At 36.3% G+C, this 20,498-nt stretch overlaps 1 protein-coding gene across 1 annotated transcript in view; it reads left to right on the top strand.

Moving 5' to 3' along the window:
- Positions 1-20,498, top strand: part of TTLL7 (tubulin tyrosine ligase-like family, member 7) — a 216,356-nt gene that overhangs the window by 162,542 nt on the left and 33,316 nt on the right. Inside the window, exon 18 of the mRNA XM_006898356.1 lies at positions 14,056-14,216. Within this exon, the coding sequence (XP_006898418.1) occupies positions 14,056-14,216 (161 nt within the window). The remainder of the gene's footprint in view (positions 1-14,055; positions 14,217-20,498) is intronic.

The following is a 20,498-nucleotide window of genomic DNA, read 5'->3' as shown; positions in this document are numbered from 1 at the left end:
TTAAAACATTATATTTATTATTTTGCACATTCTTTTGATATCATATTTCATAATCTGTTCTTAAACATAAGATCCTGAAATTTAAAAATTATATTTTCTTCTAAAGCTTTAATGTTTTTGACTCTTCTACTTAGGTCACTGATTCATTTGTAATGAATTTTCATATATGATTTAAGTAAGAGTTCAATTTCATTCTTCATGTGGAAGTTCAGTTGTGTCTTGACTCTTTTTACTCCCTATTGTGATTTAGGTGAAACTTTACAATGAATATTGTTTTTCATGCAAACATTCTTATTTTTTATATTAAATAAAATACCCACAATGCAGCTAACCTTTCCCCACTTCCTTCCTGTAATTCTCAATTTTTATTAGTCCTTCTATCCTAGTCTTTACTGACGTTAGGACTTTTTCCTTGGGCAAATGTTCTTTTAATACATATGATTGGTTAGTCTAAAGAGTGAGTAACTAACTTCCTGCTATTATTGGTCAACTTATAGATCTGTCTCCAGTAGCACAAGGGAGCTGTGATGGGCTAGTGGTAAGAAGCTGCACTGCAATCCTAAAAGTACATGGTTTGAATCCACCAGCTGCTACACAGGAGAAAGATGGAAAGTCTCCCATGTTATTAACTGCTTTGAAAACCTTCAGAGAATCAGCTATGGGTCAGTCCTGACTCAACGATACCCAACAGCAACTCTAATATCCCATGCAAGCAAAATCTTGCTGAAGATTGTCTGAAAAACAGCCAGAAAAGTAGAATGACAGAGAATGGCCAGAAATACAGGCTGAATTTAGAAGGGGCTGTGGCACTAGGAATATCATTGCCAATGTCAGATAGATCTTGGCTGAAAGCAGACAATACCAGAAGATCACAACAAATTGGCTAATATTGAGAAAAATGGGAATTCTAAAACACTTGATAATGTTAATATGAAATCTATACTTAGACCAGGAACCTGTTGTCTGAACAGAGCAAGGGAACACTATTTGGTTCAAATTCACAAAAGGAATATATCAGGGATGTATCCTTTCTCCATATCTTTTCAATCTTTATATGGAACAGATCACTCAGGAGGCTGGACTTCGTGAAGAAAAATGTGGCAACAAGATTGAAGGAAGACTTACCAACTCTCTGTGATATGCAGATAATGCAGCCTTGCTTGCTGATTCTGAGGAGGACTTGAAGTATTGCTGCAGAAGGTCAAGGACTGTAATCTTCAATATGGATTGCATTTAAACATAAAGAAGTTTTTCACCACTGGACCAATTGTCTGCATCATGCTAGATGGAGAAGAGACTGAGGTTGTTAACAATTTCATCTTGCTTGAATCCACAATCAACACTCTGACATCAGCAGTTAAGAAATCAAAAGACTAATTGCTGTAGGAAAGTCTGCTTTTTAGTACCTCCTGAGTATTAAAGAGTAATACTGTCAGTAAAGAGACTAAGGTGTGCCTGATCAAAGCTATGGTCATCTCAGTTGCATGGACTGCCAAAAGAACAAATAAGTTTGTCTTAGGGTAAAACCTAGTTTTCTCTTGGAGGCAAAGATTTTGAAGCTCCATCTCACATTCTTTGAGCACATGGCAAGGAGAGATAATCCCTTGGAAAAGGTCATCATGCTTGGAAGGGTGGAAGAACAGCACAAGAGAGGAAGACCCTGGAGATGGATTGACACAATGACTGTAGCAATGGGGACAAATGTGTCAGAGATAATGAGATTGGCTCACAATAGGACTGAGTATGGAGCTATTGTTCATAGGGTCACTGAGTTGTAGTAGACTTAATGGCACCTAAAAAGAACAACACACTTATCTGTCAGTTTGGGGAGTGATTTACATGTTGAGGGAGTGAATTACATGTTACTATCTATATAACAATATACACCAATATGTGTTATGCAGATGACACAACCCAGCTTGCCAAAACTGAGGAGGACCTGAAGCACTTGCTGCAGAAGGTCATGGACTGTAGCCTTCAATATGGATTGAAGCTCAACATCAAGAAAACAAAGATTCTCACCACTGGGCTGATTGGCCGCATTATGATAGGTGGTGAAGTGATTAAGATTGTTAACAGCTTTACTTTGCTTGGCTCCACAGTCAAAACTCTTCAGCCAGAACTTTAAAAAAAGAAGTATTGCATTGGGAAAGTCTGCTATCAGAGACCTCTCCAAAGTACTGAAGAGCAACAATGTCAGCCTGGAGACTAAGATGTGCCTGATCCAGGATATAGTCTTTGCAATTACTTGCTTCTCATCAGAAGGCTGGACAATGACTAGAAGAAGAATTGATGTCTTTGAGCTGTGGTGCTGGAGAAGGGTATTAAATATGCCTTGGACTGCTAAGAGAACAAACAAGTTTGTCCTAGAGAGGGTGAGACTGGGATGGTCCATGGAGGCAAGGATTCTGAAACTTCATCTGACATACTTTGGGCATGTTGCATGGCAAGACCATTCTTTGGAGAGGGATATCATGCTTGAGAGGATGGAGGGGCAGCACAAGAGAGAAAGACCCTTGATGAGATGGGTTGATTCAGTGACTGGGGTAATAGGGGAAAATGTGTCAGAGACAAAAAGATTGGCACAAGATTTAGCAGGGTTTAGAGCTGTTGTACATAGGGTCACTATGAGTTACAGGTGACTTGACAGCACATAGGAACAATAGCTTATGTATGCATTTGTTTGTTTGCTGTTTACTCTTATGGTACAACACTGATTTGTTAGTTTACTGTACTGGGTAGACTTATGGGTCACTATAATGCTGAAAGCTATACTGGCAGCATTTCAAATGCCAGCATGATCACCCAAGGTAGACAGGTTTCAGCAGAGCTCCCAGCCTAGGAAGCAGGATTGGCTGTCCACTTCCAAAATAACAGCTATTTAAACACCCTATGAACAATAGATCAACATGGGTAATCATAGTCATCCCACATAGAAAGTCTCTCAAAAAAGAGGAGAAACAACTACAAAAAACCATTAATAAATGGAACATCAACTATACAAAGTATGGATGTAGGAAACTGGAAGGTGTAAATAATGACATAGAATGCATAAAGATAGACATTCTAGGCATTAGTGAGTATGGGCCACTTTGAATCAGATAATATAGTTTAAACTTCCAATATTAAAAAAATTGAAGAATGGTGTTGCAGTTAATAGTTAAAAAGAGCATTGAAAGATCTATCCTGAAGTATAATGCCGTGAGTGGTAGTATACTATCCATATGTATATAGGAAGAGCTATAATGCAACTGTTGCTCAAAATACATGCACCAATGGCTAAATCCAAAAAGGAAGAAATTGAGAATTCTGTCAACTTTTTTAGTCTGAAATTAACCAAACATGCAGTTAGCATGCATTAATAATAATGGGCTACTGGAATGTAAAAGTTGGGGAAAAAGATGTAGGAATAGTAGTTGGAAATTATGGGCTTAGTGACAGAAATGAAACTAGATATTGAATGATTCAGTTTTGTACATTCAGTGATTTACTCATCAAAAATGTCTTTAAAAAGAAACACAGATGGCAATTATACATGTGAGCCACACTTAATAGACTGCATAGGAATCAAATTAAGTACATGTGTAGAAAGACTCATTGGAGAAGTTCAGTATCAGCAATGAAAGTCAAGCTGGGTGCTTAATGTAGAACAGACCATCAATTACTCATGTGCAAGTTCAAACTGAGGCTGAAGAAAATGTAAAAAGTCCACAAGAACCAAAATATGATCTTGAGCCTATCTCACCTGAATTTAAAAATCATCTCAAAAACAGGTTTTAGCTATTGAGAAGTAATAATTGAAAAACGGATGAACTGTGGGATGAAGCCAAAGAAAATATCCATGAAGAAGCAAAAGTCTTGACAAAGTCAGAAGAGAAAGAAAAGACAGAAATGGATGTCAGAAGAGACTCTCAAAGTTGCACTAGAGCTTTGAGAAGTGAAATCAAAGGGAAGGATGCTGAGGTAAGACATAAACAGAAAATTTTAAAAAAGCATCTCAAGAAGACAAAGTATTTTAGCAGAATATGGAAACAGTTGTCAAAAAGGGAAGAATTCATTCAGCATTTCTTGAACTGAGAGAACTGAAAAATAAATTGAACCCTAGAGTTGTAATGCTGAGGCGCTATGAGTAAAATCTTGAATAATCAATAGAAATGGAGAGAATTCACAGGATCACTGTACCAAAAAGAATTCATCAGCATTGAAATATAGGAGCCAATGATAATGAGGGGGAAAGTTCAAGCTGCATTAAAGACATTGACAAAAATAGCCCCAGGAATCAATGGGCTACCATTTGTCATGTTCCAAGTTCAATTGAGAAGTTCAGTTTACATGTTCCAAATTTAGCCCTGGATGTACTTACCAGTTTGTGCCAGGGAATTTGGAAGACAGCTACCTGGCCAACTGACTGGAAATGATCTGTATTTGTTCCTATTCTCAAGAAAGAAGATCCAATAGAATATGGAAATTACTAAACAATATCATTAAAATCACATGCAAGCAAAATATTGAAGATCATTCCAGAGTGTCTAGAATAGAACATTTAAAGAGAACTACTAGAAATTCAAGTTGGGTTTAAAAGAGGCTGTGGTACCAGGAATACCATTGCTGATGTCAGCTGGATCTTGGTTGAAAACAGAATAATACCCACAGAATGTCTGTCTGTGCTTTACTGACTGTGCAAAGGCATTTGAGTGTGTGGACTGTAACTATGACTAATGTTGAAAAGAATGGAAATCCCAGAACTGTGTGTCCATGTGAAACCCATACCTAGACGAAAAACCTGACATCCAAATGGATAAAGCAAGGAAACATTGGATAGCTTAAAATAAAAAAAGACTTAAAAAATGTGTGTCTGGACTGCATATTTTCTCAGTGTGTATTCAGTGTGTATGCTGAGCAAATAATTAAAAAAGCTGGACTTAAGAATGTGGCATCAGGGTTGGAAGAAGACTCATCAACCACCTGTGTTATACAGATGACACAACCTTGCTTGTCAAAAGTGAGGAAGACTTGAATCACTTGTAGAAGGTTGAGGACTACAGTCTTCAATATGGACTACATCTCAATTTCAAGAAGACAAAATCCCCACTACTGGACTAATAGGAATCATCATGAGAAATAGAGGGAAAAAATGAAGTTGTCAATGATTTGATCTTTAGATCCACAATCAACACCCTTGGCACTGTCAGGGACTTCTCCAAAGTCCTGAAGAGCAATGGCATCAGTTTAAGAACCAAGGTGTACCTGATTCAAGCCATTGTCGTTTCAGTCACCTGCTGTACATCTGAGAACTAGACAATGAATAAAGAGAACAGATGTAATCCCTTTGATTTGTGATATTGAAGGAGAGTACTGTACAGTATTCTCATGAGATAGTCATCCCATGAACAACCAAAGAACAAATGGATGTCTTGGAGACAGTGCAGTCAGTGTATTCCCTAGAGGCAAGGATGGTGAAGGTTTGTCTTAAATACTTTGGGCATGTTGTTAGGAGTGCTATTTGGAAAGTGACATCATCAGTTCAGCGTAGAAGACAGTCCTCAGTGAAATAGATTGACTGTGGCTGCAGCAGTGGGCTCTAGTATGTCAAAGACAATAAGAATTGCACAGGGTTTAGATTAGTCGTTCTTCGGGTAGCTATGACATGTTTTGGATAAAAGTTGAGTGATGCATGTGAGATTTTTCCCAGGTTGTAAGTGATGAAGATCCATAGTCTCAGGGTTTACACCAGTTTCTAGGGGCCCAGTAAACCTCGATGTTTTGCTTCCACATTTCTTCCCTGTACTATCCAAAATCATCTACTGTGTTGCCTTTTAGAGTGGTAGCTGAGTACCATCTAGTTCTTATGATCTCAAAGTTGTGGAAGTTGAAATTTGTATGGTCCTTTGGACTAATTGTTTCAGTATCTGTTTTCTTTCCCTCTTCTTTGTGCCAGTTGGGAAGAAACCAATAGCTGTACCTGAAATGGCTGCTCAGTAGCTTTTAAGACTCCTGTCACTACTCACCAAAGTAGGATTTCTTTGTGGACTAGTTTATGCTAATTAAATTTGACATCCTTCAAGACTGTGATCCCAGAGTCCTAAACCCATAATGTCCTTCCATCAGAGTGCTTCGGTGTGATTAAGATGCTTACAAAGCATTTCCCTCTATTGGCTCTGCTATTTTGTGGCTGTATTTCTAATATGTGAATATATAAATATAATCTGTCAGTGTATGGTCATGGATATAGTCCTTCTGACCTATTCATTTCTGTTCATCTTGCCTGTCTACCTGTATATCTATGTATCTTTTGATTTTCTTTCTTGTGTACCTCTGTGTCTTCCCTTCTTCTATTGGTATTGTGCTCATCTTACTTTTATTATATAGTACCTTAAATGTCTATTGCCTATTTAAGGGAGACTTTTCTTATCCTTGGAAACTACCCAAAAATGATTCTACGGGTAAATCTTTCTTTGTGGTGGTGTTGTGTACCATTGAGTCAAAACTGACTCATAGCTGACCCTCCATCTTTTTCCTGCAGTGCAGCTGGTGGATTTGAACTACGTGACTTTGGGTGAACAGTGCAACTCCTTACCAGTAAGCCACCTTAGCTTTTTCTAACGATGGTCTTACACAATATTTGTCCTTTTATAACAATTTCTTTCTTTCCGCATTAGATTTTATTAGTTTTATTTCTTTCTTCCTTTAGATTTATACATGCTATACAGTGTTTTTAGAATTCTGTTTTTTAGTATTGCATAGTACTCCATTGTGTGAATGTTCTAGAGTTTCTTTAGCCATTTGTTCATTGGTGAACACTTGGGTTGTTTTCATCTCTTTACTATTGTAAATGATGGTGCAATAATAATGAGCAAGCATATATTTATTCATGTTGCAGCTCTTATTTCTTTAGTATATTTACATAGTAGTGGATCAGATGTTGCTGGATTAAATGGTACTTCCATTTCCGACTCTTAAGTGGCAAACTGCTTTCTATAGTGGATTTACATTCTGACGAGCAGTGTATGAGAGCTAAAATTTCTCCATACTCTCAGCAGCCTTTATTGTTTACGGCCTTATTGAACCTTGTTACTGTTGCTGGGGTAACCTGATATCTCACTGTTTTGTTTTGCATCTCACTAACACCTAATGATCTGGAGCATTTCTTTAGGTGTTTTGCTTGTTGTGTTTTTTGGTGGGGTTTTTTTGCCATCTTAATGTCTTTTATTTCTTTATAAAGTGATTTTTCATGTCTTCTTCCCATTCTGTAATTTAGTTGTCACCTGTGTTTTGAGATGCTATAATTTTATACAAATTTTAGAGGTTAGTCCCTTTTCAAATAAGTCTGCCCACTCTGTAGACTCTTTTTATTCTTTTGATACACATAGGGTTTCAATTTTAGAAAATCTCAGTTACTTCACTTATCCTCTATTGATTTTGCATTAAGTTATATTTTATAGTCTACTTTTACCTTAGATTAGGGATCCTAAATTTTCCCCCATTTTAAAAAAATGATCTTTATTGTTTTAGAGTTTAGACCTTTAATCCTTCTTGAGTTCGTTTTTGTGTATGGTGCCAAGTATAGGTCATAGTTTAATTATTTGCAAATATTCCGTTTTTCTAGCACCATTTATTAAAAGATGTCTTTTCAGGCTTAGTGTTAAGGAGTTGCATTGTCAGCACAAAGTCACGTGTTTCAAGTACAACAGCTGTTCTTCAGGAGAAAGATGAGCATCTCCTTCATTGTGATTTATTGCCTCTGAAAAGTCACTGGAGGGTCAGCTATGAGTTTTTTCTGACTGAATGGTACATAACAACAGTAGCATTTATTAAAGTGACTGAATTTATCCCATTGAATAAGTTTTATCTCTTTGTTAAAAGTAAATTGTGGATGCATTTACTTCTGAGTTCTCAATTCTGTTCCATTGTTCTAGGTATCTGTTGTGATTTCAGTATCAGTCTTTTGATTATATAGTAGGTTTTGGTGAGTGTAAGGTGTCCTACTTTGTAGTTCTTATTCATTACTGCTTTGATGATCTGAATGATCTTTAATTCTCATATAAAGTGGGTGATTACATTTTTTATCTCTTTGAAGAATGGTGATAAGATTACATTATATCTGTAGATCACTTTTGGCCCTGCTGGCATTTTCACAATGTTAAGTCTTCCTATCCATGAAGGCCAATTTTTGTTTCTTATATACTAGTATTATATGGATTTCTTTGTATATGTCTCTGTCTCTAGTTAGATTATTCCTAAGTATTTAATATTTTGGATGGCTCTTATAAATGGCCATAGGTCATAGTCTTTGCAATTACTTGCTATGCATCAGAAAGCTTGAAATGATTAGGGGTGATGAAAGGAGAATTGATGCCTTTGAACTGTGGTGCTGGAGAAGAGCATTGACTATACCATGGACTGCCAGGAGGACAAACAGGTTCATGCTGGAGAGGGTGAAATCAGGCTCCTTGGAGGCAAGGATTCTGAAGCTCCATTTCAAATACTTTGGGCTTGTTGCAAGGAGGGACCAGTCCTTGGAGAGGAACATCATGCTTGGAAGGGGAGAGAGAGCGCGCTAGAGATGGGTTGATTCAATAACAGGGGTAATGGGGGCAAGTGTGTCAGACGCAATAAGATAGACACAGGATAGAGCAGGATTCAGAGCTATAGTACATAGAGTCATAGAGTTGTTATAAGTTGCCAGCGACTCCATGGCAGGTAACAACAACAAACAGTTATAAATGGTACTATTTTACAGAGTTCTCTTTGTTACTGTAGAGGAATTCAACGATTTTATATGTTGATCCTGTACCCTGCTCTGTCAATGAATTGTCTTGTTTGATACTGGATTTTTCTCTATATAGAACATGTCATCTGCAAATAGAAATAATTTTGCTTTGTCTTTGACAATTTGGTTACCTTTTATTTTATTTTCTTCGTTTATTGCTCTGACTAGGACTTCCAATACAATTTAAATAAGAATGATGATAAGAGCATCCTGGTCCAGCTCTTTACAAGAAGAATGCCTTCAACTTTTTTCTGTATATTCTGATGTTGACAATTGGTTTGTATATATCCTCTCAGTTTTGTTGAGCAATTTCTCTTTGATTATAGTTTTGTGGAGTGTTTTTACAAAGAAAGGATGTTTTATAGTTCCTCTACATAATAAAGATTAATGACTCAATAACAAAAAGGGCAAAAGACATAAAAAGACTCTTCATAAAGAAGAATTCACATGACCAACAAATACATGAAGATATATTCAAAATCACTGGCAATCATAAATATGCAAATAAAAACAACAATAACATACCATTTCATCCCAGTAGCAAAGTTTAACAGAAAAGCAAGCAACAAATGTTGAAGAGCATGCAGGGAGGTTGGAACTCTCATGCACTACTGATAGAATTTCAAAATCATACAAACACTCTAAGTGCAGTTTGATGTTTCCTCAAAAAGCTGAACATAGAAATCTCATATATCCTATCCATTTTGCTACTGGAAATATATCCAAATGCAGTACATCTCCTGATATCCTGCCTGCTGGTACCAAAGGCATTGATTGTGCCTCCACATTAGATGAAATCATTGACAGTTTCAATCTTTTCTTCATCTATCATGGTGTTGCTTATGGGTCCCATGGTGAGTTTTGTCTTCTTGATGTTGAGATGCAACCCACACTGAAGACTGTAGTCCTTGATCTTTTGCAGCAAGCATTTCAAGTTCTCTTCACTTTCAGCAAGCAAAGTTGTGTCATCTGCATAACACAGGTTGTCCGTAAGCCATCTTCCAATCCTGGTGTGAATCCTACTTAATCATGTACGACTTTTGGATAGATGTTGGATTCTATTGTCTAAGCTTTGTTATGAATTTTTACAGATATGTTCATGAGGAATATTCTTTTATTGTAGTCATTGTGTCTTTGCCTGGCTTTGCTATACTTCCTCCACAGGATGGATTTAGTTTGAGAAAAATTCTTTGAATGTTTGGTAGAATTCACTAATGTGACTGTCTGGTCCATGACTTATTTTGGCTGGGCATTTATTAGTAACCTGTTCATTTTCTTCTTTTTGTGATGTTATTAGGTTCCACTATACCTTCTACTGACCCTTTGAACAACAAATATGAATTAAACCATAATCAGGATCATTTTAACAAACTGGCCATGTTCAAGCCCATCATTATAGTCACTGTACCAGTTCATCTAGTAGTGTATTCAACTCTCTTTCATTGAGCCTCTACATTTCGCAGGACTTGTCCCTCCTTGTCTCAAAGAAGACTATGGTTTCACTTTCCCTAAACAGCTTTGTTTGATGCTGTGGCTGTCCATGGGAAACAGATTTGCTTGTTGATTTGAGAATCTGTGGAATATTCTATACTCTTCTTTAATACCACAGTTCTAAAGTTATCAATTCTACTTTGCTCTTCCTTATTCATTGTCCAACTTTCAGATGCACATGAAGCAATTTGAAATACCATGGTTTCAATCAAGAGCTCTTTAGTTTTTTTAAACTAACATTCTTTATCTTCATTACTTTAAAAAAAGTCCTTCATAGCCGATTTTTCTAATATAACATAGACTTTGATTTCTGCCTTCAGAGGCACTGAATGTGGTTCCAAGTAAAATGAAATTGTTGATAATGCCAATTTTTTCTCCATCTATCCTGATGTCAGAGAGAGACCTCTCCAAGGTACTGAGAAGCAACAATGTCAGTCTGTAGACTAAGGTGCACCTGATACAGGCCATGGTCTTTGCAATTACTTGCTATGCATCAGAGAGCTGGACAATGACTAGGGATGGCAGAAGGAGAGTTGATGCCTTTGAGCTTTGGTGCTGTAGAAGAGTATTGAATATACCATGGACTGGTAGGAGAACAAACAAGTTTTTCCTGGAGAGGGTGAAACGAGGTTGCTTCTTGGAGGCAAGGATGCTAAAGCTTTGTCTGACATACTTTGGACATGTTGCAAGGATCAGTCCTTGAAGAGGGACATCATGCTTGAGAGGGTGGAGGGATAGTACAGAGAGGAAGACCCTCAATGAGATGGATTGATTCAGTCACTGGGGGAATGGGGATAAGTGTGTCAGAGACAAGAAGATTGGCAAAGATTAGAGCAGGGTTCAGGGCTATTGTACATAGGGCCGCTATGAGTCACAAGTGACTTGACAGCACATTAACAACAACAGCATCATGATGTTGCCTATTGGTCCGGTGATGAGAATGTTTTGTTTTCTTGGTGTTGAGATATATTGGAGGCTATGTTATTTGATCTATTTCAGTAAGTGATTCAAGAATTTTTCACTTTCTACAAGCAAGGTAATATTATCCGCATAACACAAGTTGATGAATCTTTTTCAAATACTAATTACACATTTTTCTTTCTTCTAGTCCAGTTTCTTTAATTATTTACTCAGCACACACATTGAATTGGTGTGGAGAAAGGATACAACTCTAATGCACACAATTTCTGAATTTAAGCCCTGTAGTGTTCCCTTGTTTTGTTTGGACAACTGCTCTTTGATTTATATGTAGGTTTTATGTAACAATAATTAAGGGCTCTTGAATTCCTATTCTTCTCAGTGCTACTCATAATTTGTTATGATCTTCACAGTCAAATGCGTTTACATAGTCAATAAAATACAAGTGAATATCTTTTTTTTGTACTCTCTACTTTCAGCAAAGATCCATTAATGTTAGCAATGATATTTTTCTTCCAGAAATTTAAGCTAGATTCAGAAGAGGCCATGGAATGAGAGGATATCATTGCTTATGTCAAGGTGTTGTTATATGCTGTCGAGTCACTTGCGCCTCATAGCCCTGTGTACAACAGCCCTAAACTCTGCTCTGTCCTGTGCCAATCACATTGTCTCCAATGCACACATCCTGATTACACCAGTCACTGAATCAATCCATCTCATAGAGGGTCTTCCCCTCCTGCACTGTCCCTCCATCCTCTCAAGCATCATGTACCTCTCCAAGGACTGATCCCTCCTTACAACATGTCCTAAATATGTCAGAAGAAGCCTCAGAATCCTTTCCTCTGAGGAGCAGCCGGTTTAACCCTCTCCAGGATGAATCTGTTTTCTTGTTTTTTTTAAAAATTCCATGTACTCTAGAAGAGGATTTGAAGCACTTACTGCAGATTATCAAAGGCAGCAGCCTTCAGTATGGACTAGTCTCAACATTGAGAAAACAAAATCCTCACCACTAGACCAATAGACAGCATTGTGAGAGATGGAAGAAAGATTCAAGTTGTCAATGATTTCATTTTATTTAGATTTGCGGTCAATATCCAGTGTAACAGCAGTCAAGAAATAAACATAATGTACATGGGTGATCATTTGAAACATGTGAATATAGGAATGTGTGAAAGAGAATGTAGAATGATACACAATGTATCCAAATTTTGTATGCAGACTCATATAAAATACAGTAGGGGGGAGGAAATGAAAAGGCATGTTGCCCTGGGAAAATCAGTTGTCAAATACCTCTCTATAGTTTTAAAGAGCAAGAATGTCAGTTTAAAGATTAAGATGTACCTGAGTCAAACCATTGTCTTTTCAATTACTTGCTATGCATCTGAAAGTTGGACTGTTAGGACAGAATAATGTGAGATTTAAAAACAGCCAGTGTTAGAGATCAACAAAAGCCTTTATTAAATGCCCAGGTCAGAATGTCAACTAATGCTTAAATCATTCTGACCCTGAGGGGGAGGAAAGATCAGGTTTATATACAGAGTTTGGGCATGTGATAGGTTACACAAAGTGCATTGCAGTTGGCAGTTGAGATTTCTTCACATTCAGGAGTTGTTATTGTTAACTAATTTCTCATGGATGTCCAGGCCCAGGACCAGGTATAGAGAGAGTGGTTACCATGCTGAGTCAACTTGTACTAGAACATAAAGCTTAATAAAACAGTATTCACAAAATTATTGAGGTATCCATTTCTTGAAACGGCTTTAAGAACAAAATGACTTCTCTAACTTTCACATATTAAATGACTTCTCTAATGTTTAACATATAAGCTACTACTACAGGACAATGAATAAGAATTAAAGAATCAGTGCTTTTGTGTTATGGTGTTAGAGAAGAGTATTGAATACCCTATGGCCCATTGAAAGAACAAATATCTGTTTTGGATAAAGTGCAACTGGAGAATGCCTTAGAATCAAGGATGTTGAAACTTCTGCCCTTACTTTGAATAAACTGTTAGAAAGGGCCAATCCTTGGAAAGAAGCATCATGCTGGGAAAGGTGGAGGGTCAAAGAAAAGAATACTATGAACAAGATGGTTTGACACAGTGACTGTAACAATGGGCTTATGCATATCAGAGGTGATGGGCCTAGTACGTGGTATAGGACAGGGTTGAGATCTGTTGTTCATAAGGTCACTAAGAGTCAGAGATAACTTGATAGCAACTAACAACAACAAAAACAACATCTAGATTTTCAAATTTGTTTGAGTGTAATTCTTCATAGTATATTATTTTATCCTTTTTATGTAAATTAATTATGTCATGATCTCACCCATTTAATTTCTTCATATTTATATTTCTCTTTTTGTTAGACTTACTATTGACTGGTTATTTTAATTAATATTTAAAAGAAAAAAATTAATTTTATAATAATAAAATATATTCCTATGGTGCTCATTTATATAATTTATATATTTTTTTTCTGACTAGTCTAAGGGATATTAACTAAAATTTAACACAAAGATTTTTTTATGCTTCATTTCTGACACTTAGGATGTTATTTATTCTAGAGCTGATTTCTGTTAGTTGAATGAAGAAATGAATCAACTTTATTTTTTCCTTAATTATCATTTCTAATCTCCATTTATTGAGCAATCCTTTCTTATTTCAAAGGTTTGATTCACTACTTCTTTTGTATACCAAAGTTTTTAAAAAATCTATTGATTACCTTTATTTAATGACTATATATTTATGTGTCTGTATATATTTATAGTCATATCTCTTGATACATCCTTGAATTTTAGATATACATACATATATAGCTCTTTAGATATACATACATATATAGTTTTTTAAGTACTTTATTTTTTTTTTTCATTAGGTTTTGGATATAGTAAGAACAAGTGTTAGAACAGTTCTTCCTCGTATCTGGAGGGTAACTGATGTTGATGAATTACATTTATATCGGATTTTCAATAGAGTTTTTAATCATTTACTATGGAGTCATGGCCAAGGACTATGGAACTGTTTTTGTGATTCAGGGTAAGTTCTAATTCATCTTTTATAATTAACATTTAAGAATTTTACTATTTATAGAAAAGTCCAATTACAATGGCTGAATTTCTTAATGATCTTCTGTACTTTTTAAATTAATGTGCATTGTATTGTATGACATCATTCATATACATTGTGTTTTATATAATTATTGTCTATTTTTATTGCCTCATCTCATTAATCCCCCATTGCCTATTCCATCAGTCTCCAACATCTGTCCCCTAATCCCTACTGCCTTAGTGGTTATTTCCTCCGTATCCTTTTATTAGTGATCTATTAAAACATATATAATTTACTGCATGTAATTTAATATTTAACTATAATTTATAGTAATTGACCTAAGTTAGATGAGATGACGAATATGAATACAACACGTAAACTAGTTTTAATTCACTAGAGAGAAGGTAGTCTTAATTAATCAAAATTCTTACTTAAAAACCACCATCTTTAAGGATATTTTACTGTTGTTGTCTTTATGAAGCTGACTTGAAAAAGTATGATTATCCTCCTGCTTCTAGCCAGAATTCTAGTCCTATTAAAATGGTTTTTGTTATGTTGTAATTTTAGTCTCAAATATCAAAGCAAACATTCCATTTCTGCTTTTATTATTTTTAGGTACTGTTAAGTCAAGTATGCCTTATAGCAACTCTATAAACAACAGATATGAACCTTGCTGTATACTGGCTTCTTGAGTCTTAATCTTCCACCCACAAATTCTATATCTCAGCGACATCTACACCTTCCTTCTTTCTGCTCTGTCTTTATCCAATCATCTACCAAATCCTGTTAATTTTTTCTGTCACATTCACAGTATAGCTACTCTGGATTGATGAATTTCTTTTTTTGGTCACATTCATCATACAGCTATTTTAGACCAATTTAATTCGTTTAACAAATAAGAAAACAAAGGCCCTCACCACCGGGTCAATAGGCAACAGCATGATAGATGGAGGAAAGATTTAAATTGTCAATGATTTCATCTTACTTGGATCAACAACACTTTTGTTAGCAACAGACAGGAGATGAGGAGACATATTGCCTTGGGTAAACCTGTTGTCAACAATCTCTTCAAAATACTGAGGAGCTGTGATGCACCTGGTTCAGGCCATAGTCTTTTCAATCACTTGCTATACATGTGAGAGCTGGACAATGAAAAAATAATGTCAGAAGGAAAATTGATGACTTTGAGTTATAATGTTAGAAGGTACTGAATATCCCAAGGACTGCCAAAAGAACAAACATATATGTCTCTGGGAAAGTGAAAAATGTTCTTTAGAGACAAGGATGGTAAAACTTTGTCTCTCATACTTTGAATATTTTGGTAGGAGAAGTTATTCCTCCAAAAGAGATATCATGCTTGGAAAGGTGGAGGGTCAATGAAGAGAAGATCCCTCAATGAGATGAAGTGACACAGTGACTGCAGCAGTGGGCTCAAGTACATCAGAGATGATGAGAATAAAGTTCAGATCTATAGGTCATAGAGTCACTGTGAGTCATACTTGATGACACCAAATAACAACTGTGTCAGACACATTTGGAGATAACATGTGAATTTGGTGCTGAACTTGCCCCCCAAAACATTAAAAATGGTAATACCATAGTTATCCTACTACTTGTGTCCCAGGCATAGTTTTAAGTACTTTATGTGTATTAAATAATTTAACCCTCATACCAGCACTTTGAAGTAGAGTTCTTTATTTTCTCCATCTTGTATTTAAGGAAATTGAGGAACAGACAAGTTTCTTAGAAAATAACTAGTATAACTGATTGTGTAATCAAGTTACCTGTCCCCAGTGTTCATGTTCTAATCAATAAGCTGTGGAACAGGTTATTGTTACACAGTTACTCATGTGCAGGCTCAAATTGAGGCTGAAAAATCTCAAAAGAACTACAGAAGAACAAAAATAGGATCTTAAGTCTATTGCACCTAAATGTAAAAATTATCTTCAGAGTAGATTTAAAGCTTTAAATGCTAATGATTAAACACCAGATGAGTTGTGGGATGAAATCAAGAATATCATCCATGAAGAGTACAAAAGTCACTACAAAGACAGAGTTTAAAGAAAAACCAAAAAGGATGTCAGAAGAGACCTTGAAAATTGCACTAGAGCATCAAGAAGACAAAACTAAGGCAAGAGATGTTGAAGGAAAAGAACTGAAAAGATGATTTCAGAGGACAGCAAAGCAAAGTGTACTAATGGAATGTGCAAACACCTAGAATTAGAGAATCAAAAGTGAAGAACTTGCTTGGTTTTTCTCAAGAGAAAAGAACAGAAAAATAAATTTAATCCTTAAGTTGTAGTACTTAGAAATGCTATGGCAAAATCTTGAATGATACAGGAAGCATCAAAAGTTGATGGAGGGAATACATAGAATCATTGTACTAAAATTAATTGACCATCACTGAACTTTTTCAGGAAGTACCATAGAATCAAGAGCCAATGGTAATGAAGGAAGAAGTTGAAGCTGTACTGAAGGCATTGGCAAAAAATAAGGCCCCAGGAATTGAAGAGATACCAATTGACATGTTTCAAATGACAGATACAGTCTATGATAGGAAATCCGAAGGTCAGTTATCTGGCTGACTGACTGGAAGAGATCCATGTTTGTTCCCATTACCAAGAAAGGTAATACAACAGGATGTGGAAATTATCAAACAATATCATTACTATCACATGCAAAGAAAATATTACTAAAGATAATTTAAAAAACCTGGTACAGTACATAGAGAACTGCTAGATTCAAGCTACATTTAGAAGAGGCTGTGGTGACAGGGGTATCATTCTTTATATAAGATGCATCCTGGCTGAAAGTATAGAATACCAGAATAATGTCTCTTTGTGCTTTATTGACTATGCAAAGACATTTGACTCTGTGGATCATAACATATGTTGGCTAACATTGAGAAAAATGGGAAGCCAGAACACTTAATTGTACTCATGTGAAACCTATACCTAGACTAAGAGGCTGCTGTAAGAAAATAGCAAGGGAACACTGCATGTTTTAAAGAAGTTTAAAGAAGTGTGTGTAATGGTTGTATCCTTAAAGAAGTTTAAAGAAGTGTGTGTAATGGTTGTATCCTTTCTCCATGCTTATTCAATTTGTATGCTAAGCAAATTATTTGAGAAGCTGGATTCCATGAAGTAAAGTGTGGCATCAGGGTTAGAGGAAGACTCATAAATAACTGTCATTATGCAAGGGACACAACCTTGCTTTCAGAAAGTGAAGAGGACTTAAAGCAGTTGTTATAGAAAATCAAAGACTGTAGCCCTCAATATGGATTACATCTCAACATCAGGAAAGCAAATATTCCCAACACTGGCCCTATAGACAACATGATGATAGATGAAGAAGAAATTGAAACTGTCAACAACTTCATTTTACTTGGATCCACAATCAGTATTCTTGGTATTAGCAGTCAGGAGATCAGGAGACGCATTGCATTGGAAGAGTCTGAAATCAGAAACCTCTCCTAATTATTGAGGGTGATGTTAGTTTGGGACCAAGGTACGCCTTATTCAGGTGTCTCACCAATCACTTGCTTATGCTGCTAAGAAAGACAGTGAATAACGATGACAGAAGAATTGAGGCCTTTGAATTATGTTATTAGATATCCCATAGACTGCTAAAGTAACAAACAAGTATGTTTTAGAGTGCAGCCAGAGTGCTCCTTGGAGGTAAAGAAAATTCAACTTTGCTTCACATACTTTAAGCATGTTGCTAAAGGAGGCTGTTCATGGGAGAAGGGGATCATACTTGGGAAGATAAAGAGATGACAAAAGAGAGGAAGACCCTTGATCAGATGGATTGTCCCCGTGACTGTGGCAATGGGCTCAAGTATGTCAGAGATTGTTAAGATGGCACAAGATAGGACAGGGTTTGGATTTTTTGTTCACAGAGTCACTATGAGTCGTTCTCAACTTGATGGCATCTAGCCACAACAACAGTAGACAAAATAAAATCTATAAGAAGATATAATCATTATAAAACAAATTTGAGTTTAAAGAAGAGGAGCACTTTGGGCAGAGGTTAGTTGAATACATTTCTAGTCATTTTTTACTCCAATTTTTGTATCCATCATCCCATTAAGGCTGTTTCTTAAAATATATAATGATTATGCTTTAAGTATAAACTTATTGTGAGATACAAAGTTCTTTAATATGCTGATTCTTTTAAGTTGTTCAATCTTTTCCTTCATTATTATTCTATTTGAACTGTTCAGCATAAAACAAACTCATTATATTTCAAATATCTTAAACATTTGTCCTTTTCTTCTTCTTCCTCTGAGCTTTAATGTCATTGAATAGCTGATTGCATTGTATTCTACAAGCCAGTTTCTGCAATCTCCTGTGCATTACTTAAATCTCTATGTAAAGACAAAGAATATTCTTTTGTAAAACATAAAAAAGAATATTCTAGTCTGAAATTATTTCTGAATTCTATTTAAATATTTCAGATGCTTGGTATTTAATCATTAAAATCGTACTGTTTTCAAACTCAATCTCATCAGAATTATTTTGTTTGTGGGTCTTGTTTTTTTTTTTTTTTTAATTCAGCTGCATTGACCTATAGGCCTTCTGGACTATAATGAAATTTAAAATTAGGCTATGAGTTATTTCCACAGAGATTTAAGTGAAAAATCTGGATTGCATTCCAGGCCCTTTAGTTGATGACTCTGTGTAAAAGTTGGAATTTATAATTGCACTGTTTTTTGTTTGTTATACCACTTCATTTAATCTTAACTATTCTACACCATGTAAGGGAGTAAGGTTGTTAGATATTGAAATTAGTGCTATTACCTTTGATTTCACAGAGAGTCTCTAATGCCTGACCATAAAGATGCTCTTATAAAGTTATTTCCTTCCTTTTGAAGTTTCTCTTGAACTTTTTAGTTGGCCTATTTAGATTTCCCCCCCTCCCCGGCACAATACTCCTCACACATTTCTTTGATAGTATAGATTATGACTATTCATGTTAGTAATAGAAGTCCCTGGGTGGTACTAGTGGTTACATATTCAACTATTACCTTACATCTCTGTGATTTGAACTCACACAGAGACACCTGGGAAGAGAAGACTGGTAATCTGCTTCCAAAATGCTACATCCTTGAAAACTCCATGGAGTTTATGTACAATATGGCGTATTTTGCACAGATGTGATGTTTAATAAATTATAACTGACATATATGATGGTAACTGTCAATGGCAATATTACCAGTTGTTGCAGTTATGTGCCATCGAGTCCACTGTGATTCATAGTGACTATAATATAACATAATAGCTATGAACCTTGCCCTATACTGAGCCAATCACACTGACTCTGACACACCTAATCCCATTTCCCCAGTTACTGTGTTAATCCATCTCATCCAGAGTCTTCATGCCTCCACCCTTCCAAGCATGATGTCCTTCCCTAAGGACTTGCCCCTTCTGACAACATGCCCAAACTAAGTGAAATGGAGCTTCAAAATCCTTGCTCCCAGGGAGGAACTTGCTTCCACCTTCTCCAGGACAGACTTGTTTATTCTTTTTGGCCATCCATGGTATGTTGAATACTCTTCTCCAGCCCCACAACTCAGAGGCATCGATTCTTTTGTCATCCTTAGTCATTGTCCAGCTCTCTGATGCATAACAAGTAATTGCAAAGACTATGGCCTGGATTAAAGGCACCTTTGTCTCTATACTGACATTATTCATTGCTATTCAATGCTCTGGAGGGGTCCCTGACAGCAGATATTCCCAATGCAGTTCATCTTTTGATTTCCTGATTGCTGGTACCAAGGGTGCTGATTGTGGAACTAAGCAATCTGAAATTATTAGCTATCTCCATCTATTTATGGTGCTGAATGACTTGGACCAAGAGGAAATCGTCAGAACAGAGCAGGTTAACACTGCATGGTTCAAAATTGGGAAGGGTGTACACCAGGGATGTGTCCTATCTCCATGCCTGTATGCAGAGCAGATTATCCGAGAGGCTGGGCTCTGTGAGGAGAAATGTGGCATCAGGATTGGTGGAAGATCTATTAAGAATCTGCTTTATGCAGATGACAACCTTACTTGCTGAAACTGAGAAGGACCTGAAGTGCTTGTTGCTGAGGGTCAAGGACTGCAGGCTTCAGTATGGACTGAGGCTCAATGTCAAGAAGATAAAGATTCTCACCACTGGCCCAATTGGCAGCATGAGGATGGATGGCGAAGAGATTGAGATTGTTAAAAGCTTCAGTTTGTTCGCCTTCACAGTCAACACTCTTGGCACCAGTAGCTAGGAAAT

The sequence above is a fragment of the Elephantulus edwardii genome, unplaced genomic scaffold (genome assembly GCF_000299155.1).
Source record: "Elephantulus edwardii isolate Elephantulus edwardi_28Jun2011 unplaced genomic scaffold, EleEdw1.0 scaffold00227, whole genome shotgun sequence".
NCBI classification, from domain to species: domain Eukaryota; kingdom Metazoa; phylum Chordata; class Mammalia; order Macroscelidea; family Macroscelididae; genus Elephantulus; species Elephantulus edwardii.
This window is presented reverse-complemented; position numbering and strand designations above follow the sequence as displayed.